Here is an 8,088-nt window from a genome sequence, read left to right as displayed (position 1 = left end):
CAGCCGGGACAGCCCTGGGAGGGCAGGAATTGCTACGGAGAGCTGCCTCTGCCCGCGCGTCAGCACCTGCGGGAACAGCAACCACGACACAAAAGCTCTCAGGGGAGGCAGGGATGAGAAGCAAATTTCCATTCCTGGTTGAGCAGACGTTGGCATTTAGGTAACAAACTACATTAGTAGGTACAAACACTCGTCAGTGGCTATATAAATGCTGGGTTTGTACTTGTAATCAATTGTTCCCAAAATCAATTCAGCTATGAGAGATAGGACCTGCCTATTGTGGTGTTCAATGCAATCTAGCCATGTCTTGTAAATATATCATGAGCGTGTGCATGTCCAATATAAATATATAGAGATAAATTTTTTTTAATCCATATTTCATTAATATTTGCCAATGGATGGCTTCCAGGTAATAAAAAGTACTTCACGCTGGTATAGCGAGTATGCTTGCAACTGACCAGTATCAATTAAAAAGAAACATTTTAACCTAATGTTTTTGCCGATTATTGCTTGCTTTGGGCTCTTGACTTTCCTCTCATCTCGTTCTTTGAGCAAAACTGCTCTTTGTCCCTAAAGGATTCGGAGTTTACGTGCATTTAATCTCGTCTGCAGTGCCGCGACTACCTCAGCACCGCAGCTCTGCTGCTCCAAGTTTACAGCGAAGTGTTATCTGCAGTGACAAATATGCCGAAAGGAAAACATAACCAGCCCAGATAGTATCTTTGCTTTACAAAGGCAGCTTGTGATGCCTGTGCTTTGACTCAAAGCTCCCCGCGCATTGGCTTTTTAATCATGAGATCCCTTTTTCAGCACAGCATCCCGAGTAACAACTGCACCACAATGAGCCAGCTTCATAGATATGGGAATGTTTAGATTTCACTGCCAGTGACTAAAGGCCTTTAGCTTTCACTAGCCAGTCCCAGCTCGCATTGTTGTTGCCTGTTGATTTGTCTTCTCTCATTATTCCTTGACATGCAGCTCTCCACCCACGCCCACACTAACAACCCTCACACAAAGCGCATTGAGGTATTAACCAGGTTACAAGTTCAATGGAAAATTACACTAAGATTGTGCTGTGTGGCAATATAAAGGGATGGTATTCACTCTCCCAAAGAGCCTGTTAAAAAACACAGCTGTTTGGGGTTTTTTTCTTATTAAGCATCCTAACAAAAAACGATTTTAGAAGTCAGAAATGTATGTCTGTACGTATAGGTGTCTATATATGTACTTTATGTATAGCTACAACAGACAGACATGGGCGTGCATCACATTTCCACCACTGACTGGCACGATGCAAACTCCCTGCTGGAAATTCTGCTGGATTCTAGAGTTCATTTAGAGCATCCCCAGAAACCCAAGCTAAATAAACAACCTCCTCCTGCTCTCAGCTGCAATTAGATACATGAACCTATCTTCTTTTTGTTAGCCCAAATTACAGGCTGGTGGAAGGGCTGAAAGTCTATAAAAACATTTCTTGAGAATCTCTCCTTGTTGAAAACTGAAAATAAATTCAAAATAAAACTTAATGAAATTAACCTAACACAGTAACAAAATTTGCAACACCACACTATAAGGTTAAAAAGAAAATAGTATAATAAAGGAAATACAAAGGCTTTGGCATGGTTTTTACAATCAACAATGGTTAATTTTGATATGTAGTTGTGAACAACTTCAAAACACTTAAGTTTAAAACTCTTGCAAGCACTTTTAATTGATTAGGAATGAATTCTAGATGCACAAAAATGATTGGACTGTGAACAGTAGTACAACTATATCTAAGAACAATTAACTCTTGCCGACCAAAAAGAAACGTATGATGCATGAAAATGTGTATAAAACATCTATAGAATATTCTTGTCAAATATAAATGAAATTAACTTTATTATAGAAATCATTCTGGGAGATTTCTAGGGAAGACAAATACTTACATTTCGACATAAAACAAATTGGATTATATCGAAGACACAATCTACCTTTTATCTATCAAACTCTTTTCTTCGTCGAAGTTCTCTCTTACCCCCTGTTTGCACATAGCTTCAGCCGTTAACAACCTTTGGAAATACCAACAGATATTTTTCTTACATAAATCTAGTGCGTATTGTTCCAGGTTTAATTATATGCAATGGAATGATACAAACTTGGAACATCAATCCATAATCTATGAACAAATTGGTAGAAGTATTCGATATATCTTGATAAAACTCTTAAATTCGTGGCAAAGCTTGTTGATCATGGCTTCTTTTTTTTTTTCCTTTTCTTTTTTTTTTTTTAAAACAACTTCATGACCAACACAGATCAAACATCCATCCAGTCTACATTGTTCTTTTTTTTTTTTCATTATAACATACAAATGCCCATTTACAAATAATACACCAAAATGAATAAAAGTTTGGATACCAAAATGAAGATTTGTTCCAACTGATATAATGCCTTCAGTGTACAAAGGTCCATGTGAAAGTCTTTTCCATGTGTTACAGCGTAGGGCACAGTTGCAGTACAGAAGTACTCTGAGAGCCATTCTTCCTTTATAAAATACTGCTGAACATCCAACTGTTGTCCATATAGTCATTTACGGAATTAACACATGTTTTACTGTAATCTTGGCCAGTATTGAGACATATCAGGTTCACTGCCAGGAACTTGAACTGGAACTGACACTCCAGGGGAAATGAGACCTGAAAATTGAGGGGGGGAAATGGATATTTTAGTTTTTCTATACATAGCAGAGTTTTTGCTTTCACGGATTTGTGCTTGTATTCCAGTAAACATTAAATCTCACCAGCCTGCAGAATTGGGTGGGGGATGGAGAGGGCTGGGGGATGTATGTTTTAAAATCCTATGCGCATCTCACTGATTTGTTGTTATAAATAAACTGTCATGCTTTGAGATAAATGCCAGAGCCTCAGCTCATTTGTATCAGTTGGGAATTCAGCCCAAAATGCACTGAACGTTTCTGTTCTTTTAAAACGTGTCTGGCTTGCTCCTGCTTATGCTGATGCTTACCCTATTTTGCCTTCTTAGGCATGGGTTAATACTTCTACAGGTTAGCTGCCTTTTCAATAACTTCACATCTTTAGGAGAAAATATCCTATGACACAGACAAGGTAAAAACACGCCCAGTCCCACCAACAATTTCACGATCATTTAACTTCACAGCTGTATCTCTGCTGAAATTTAATAGTGACATAAATGTTGCTTTAGAAATTAATTATACAGAGGAGACTTTGCAGGATGGGGACCTCACTGAAGAGCTTTCCACTGTACCACTGTTGAAACGCCACCTCTGTTAATCAACCGTCTTTCGTCTACCCCTCCAGCAGCGGCTTAAAAACCAGGCTTTCTGCCCTAGCCCACAGGGTTGTACTTCTCCATCTTCTGCCTCACCCAGCAGCTACGACAACCTGACAGCATCCTTTCCCAGGAAAGGCACGTGAGGAACTGGAGGGCCGGCACAAGGACCACACCAGCAGAGGAGCCGGGGGAGCGCGAGGCCACTCACCTGTGGAAGTGGTGCCAGAGGTGCCCATCGGCTGGCTGTTCATGTGTGTCTGCATGTGAGGAGGGGTGTACGTATCATAGCTCCGTCCATTCACCGATGGACTGGTGGGCAGCATGCAAGAGTAGGAGGAGGTCTGGCTGGGTACTGGGGGCTGTGGGAGCAAAGGACAGAACAGTGTTTAGTGTCAGCTGGCATAAACACAGGCAGACGCTCTTCCTCAGAAGCAGTGTGCACAAGTAAAAACGAGCTGCAGTTCCAAATTTGAGAACCTACATGTAATGGCCTATTTAGGAACTCAACCAAGCCGCCTCTTCCCTGAGGTTTTTGGCCTACAGAAATAACATGGATGGTCAACAGTGCCTTTCCAGATGTTCTTGGCAAGCAGATCCCTACATCTAGATACTGATGAAAGTGTTACATACTTAAGCCAAGGAACCAAAGCCTGAGCACTGCCCTTGTTCATACTTCTGTGGAGAGAAGATGTCTCTTGCCATTTGCAGCCAGTGACTAACTGGCATCTTACCTCGCTTTCCGTGATGTAACTAAAATCTGTTGGGGCTGTAACTAAAACTTACTCCACTGAAGCACACAGGCTGGTCCTAGATCTGCAAACGTGTTGCACATGAGCACAGATGATGTGGGGGGTTAGGATGACCAAAGCTCTGAAGGGGGATCAATGCACATATATGTATGGTCAACGTATGTGCATGTTGATCCCCCTTCAGAGCCTCTGTCACCCCAAACCCATGCCACCAGCATCCCAGGAGACCACACATCTCCGTTTACCTAAACTACAACCCCTAAAACCCCATCTGCTGGGGGAGAGCAGCTGGGGGCAGGGATGGCACAGTGCTGAGGAGGGACCAAGCAGGGGCATCTCCCACTCTGGGGTGCCGTGGGTGTGAGGACCAGTGCAGCCCCAACACGGGGAGGCAGAGAGGGAGCAGGAAGCAGGATAAATAACTCCCACTCTGGGCGCACGAGACTCAACTTGTCTGCACATATTCCTCAGTCTGCATGTCCCCAGCACACACTGTCTCTGCTAATACTGACAGCCTCGCTCACTAAGCACACGCACTGCACATCCACAGGGAGATGCCAACGGTTCTGCTGCCAAACCTCCCACTCCAGCATCGCAGGGCCGTGGTGGCCACGGAGGCAGGACTTTCCAGGGCAGTTTGCACATGCCAGGTCCCTGCCCAGGTGGCTGGCAGTGAATCAGGGGCCTCCTGCTTTCCCAAGCGTCCCCTCCCGTACCAGCCTTTTGATCTTTTGTCATCTGCTCACAGCCCACTGCTGGGAACGGCGCCGTCAGCCTCCAACGTCACAAAATAGCGACCTAGCCCACGTCACTTCTTTCCGCAGACTTGCGAGACTCTAACTTTATTTGGTTAATTTTGGTTCAGCAATTAGTAACATAGTAATTGCTGTGGAGAAGGAGTCAGGCTCTCTAATCTTCTCGCCTGTCTCCAGCAGTGGTCAATGCTGTGTGCCTCAGACAAAGCTGGAAAACTCCCGTAATTGGCCAGCACCTTCCTAGGCCAACCCCACCATTAAAAAAGGAGGAATTTTGCATCTGAAAGGTCTATAGAAACAGACCCCAAAGGAATAGATTTCTTCCTAACCCAGCTGGTGATCAGCTAATGCTTTCAGGCATGAGGATTGACAGCTCTTGCAATTCTGGCTTAGCTGGCATAACCACTGATGCTAATCACATCCTTCCCTCTCTCAGGTGTTCCTAATGTGCCACCGCCACATTACCTACACTGAGAAGGTCAGATCCCTCCAGCAGCATTTTTGGGCCATAATTTCCACAATACTGCACCAGTGAGTTCCATAGGTTAACCACAGGGGCAGGAAGTGAGTGAGTCTGAAAAGGGGTTTTTCATCCCAGATTTATTGCCTTGTAAATTTGAGGACCTTTCTCTTTCAAAATTCAAGAAAAGTGCTTGGTAAGCACCAGGTCCTACAGTTCCCTTGTGATTCTCCCAAGCAGGACATTTTTCCAGATGCCAAGGAAGCCTTTAGTGCTGGTTTCCCTGCAGCATGATTTGGGTCCCTAACCCCTTGTCCTCTGGAGGAAGAGCCTCCACCCACAGTCCCACACACCCCAGGGGCCACCAGATCCCGAGGGAGCATCGTGCCATGGCAGTGGCATCAAACTTACTTGCATAGGCAGGTTGTTGGCCATGGTGAAGCTGGGCATGGGCGGCAGCGCGCTGTACGTGTTTGTGAGTGCTGTGTCCGTTCGGCCCAACATAGAACCTGATGTGAAAGAGGAAACTATAATAGAATAGACAGATAGATGTACACATTAGTTTAACCACGATTTCAATTGGCAATGATACAGTCTCAGAGTCTCTTTCTCCCAAGAGGATGGAGGAACGCGAGTGGGTTGGTGGCATTACCGGGGGTGGTCGGTTGCGGGATTGGCTGGTAAACACTCGTGCTGAAACTACTGCTGATGGGAATGTGGCTGGGAGTGTTGCTGGCTTGTCTTCGCTGGTTCCTCAGCTTCTCTTCCCTTCTCCACTTGGCCCTTCGGTTAGAAAACCACACCTGGAAATGCAGCGTTTGAGAGGCATGAGTGACCTTACAAGGACTAGAGGCGTGGGGCCTCCCCCACATAACTCAAGGCCATGCTGATAGAAAGCTGGCTTGCAGCGTAGCAAAGCAGCGTGCAAAGCAAACCCCAGCTGCTCTGGTATTCCTGAAGGGGAGATGGACAAACACCTGATCACAAACAGCAGCTGCCCTGTGCTTTGAGAAGCCAGGAATAATAAAATTAGAACAGTAATAGTAAAAATAATAATAGCTATAATTGCACAGCAACTCAGTACCTGTATCCTTGCTTCAGGCAGGTCTATTTTAGCAGCTAGTCTCTCTCTTGCAAACACATCGGGATAGTGGGTCCTCTCAAATTCTACAGAAGGAAACGTTGTGTTAGTTGCAAAGAGTTAACGTGGCCGACTGTAAAGTCAGAGTCATTCCTGTGCTGCCTGAGCCCTAAATGCTCTTCAGAAACACCACTGCAAAGGCAGAGCTGAGCGTTCTCTGCGTGTGGTGGGAAGGAGCCTTGCCTGCTGGGGAGCATTGCTCAGGGGATAGGCAGGTTTGGGTGCAGTGCTGTGTCTCTCAATAAGCAGTGAGGGCCTCTGCCTCTGCTGGGGAGGACCCCAAGGCAGCTCTGACCCTGTCACCAAGAAGTGAAATGGCACGTCACTGAATAGCAGTGGAAAATAAGAACAAAGATCCGCAAGCGGGTCAGAGGCGAGGTGCACCCAGGCTGGTCAGGGAAAAGGGCACCTGCTCCCAGCCCCGGGCAGTGGCAGTGCCGGGGATGAGGATAGGGATGAGGATGGGGATGGGGATGGGGATGAGGATAGGGATGAGGATGGGGATGGGGATGGGAGTGAGCATGGGGGCAGGCGTGGGGGGCTGCTGCCAGCCTCAGCTGCCTGCCCGAGCCTTCCTAGTGTACAGCAATGTGGCCCAGCTGGGGATGTGGTGCAGGTGCTGGGAGGGGATTTATCCCCAGGAGAGGATCCCGGGGTGTAAAACCAATGTCTCGGTATGATCTGTACCCTGGGTACGTTCCCTTTGACAATCTTTTAACAGCTTTTGGTGCATACAGCAGCCATCAATGAATATTGGAAACTCAATGAACTAAAGAGCATAGAGGGAGCCACGGACTTAAAACATATACATACATATAAGGCACATGAACGCCATGCTTCCATTCAGCTCTTAATACAGCCAGGGCACATTTTGCTTTTCTCTCCCACTTCAGCCGTAGGAAAATGTCACTCACCTTTCTCAAGGGCTTCGATTTGCTCTTGGGTAAAGGATGTCCTATTTCTCTGCAGCTTTCTTTTCAGCTGGAGTCTCATCTGGGCCTCATCTGAATCTTCCCCATTAGAGCTGATAGAGTTAGTGTTTTCCCCTCCTCCTTCCTGTTGCGGACAGCCATCTGCAGAACCCAGAATCAGAAAGTGAAACACAGGTACGCTTGGTTTAAGATCCCTATCAGAGAAATAATGTGACTGGGAACAAGTTCAGCCACGTTTGCTGACACCCTCCCTTAAAAACGTCTGGCGTATCAAAGCAACATTTTGCTAATGACACGGGTAACACAGAAACATTTCAGTTCCCAGCGTTATTGTAAACATTGGAGGTGAGGAATTACAATTGCCTGGGCTTAATTTCATTTTGTTTTTCCTCTGGAATAAAAGCTGCATAAAAATACTTTCCCCTGAAAGTGATTCTTTCCATGAATTGCTACTGAAGTGCCATGGCAGTCTGCTCTGTCTGCTGCATTTATTTACCTATTGCTATATTTAAAATAGTGATGTTCAGTATTCCAGATTATCTATAATCAGTAATTCCTATCTAATCAATTAGATGTTGATAGGTTTGCAGAAAATGCTATTAAGAAACCAAACCAAGCTTGTAATCTTTTTTAAAAAATATTTATCTAGTTTTTATTTGAATTCTGCACAGTCAATTTCATTTTAAAGGTTGTGAATTTAGAAGTGCCTGCATTGTTCTGCAGTTTTATTCAACTATTGTATGAGTGTGCATTGCCTTGA

The 8,088-nt window shown here is 45.1% G+C and overlaps 1 protein-coding gene across 2 annotated transcripts; it reads right to left on the bottom strand.

The window, feature by feature from the left end:
- Positions 1-2,271: 2,271 nt before the first annotated feature.
- PAX6 (paired box 6) lies at positions 2,272-7,469 on the bottom strand. 2 transcript variants are annotated; one of them, XM_008936843.1, is made up of 6 exons: positions 7,311-7,469; positions 6,340-6,422; positions 5,908-6,058; positions 5,667-5,782; positions 3,500-3,650; positions 2,272-2,675 (listed from the first exon to the last, which is right to left on the bottom strand). In XM_008936843.1, the coding sequence occupies exons 1-6, from the start codon at positions 7,387-7,389 to the stop codon at positions 2,590-2,592; spliced, it is 666 nt and encodes a 221-aa protein (XP_008935091.1). In that variant the 5' UTR covers positions 7,390-7,469; the 3' UTR covers positions 2,272-2,589. The 2 variants fall into 2 exon arrangements, with proteins under 2 accessions (XP_008935091.1, XP_008935092.1); XM_008936844.1 differs by having other exon boundaries at positions 5,667-5,764; positions 7,311-7,467.
- Positions 7,470-8,088: the final 619 nt, after the last annotated feature.

The sequence above is a fragment of the Merops nubicus genome, unplaced genomic scaffold (assembly GCF_000691845.1).
Source record: "Merops nubicus isolate BGI_N331 unplaced genomic scaffold, ASM69184v1 scaffold54013, whole genome shotgun sequence".
Taxonomy (NCBI): Eukaryota; Metazoa; Chordata; class Aves; order Coraciiformes; family Meropidae; genus Merops; species Merops nubicus.
The sequence above is the reverse complement of the archived record's forward strand: the minus strand, read 5'-3'. Positions and strand labels throughout refer to the sequence as shown.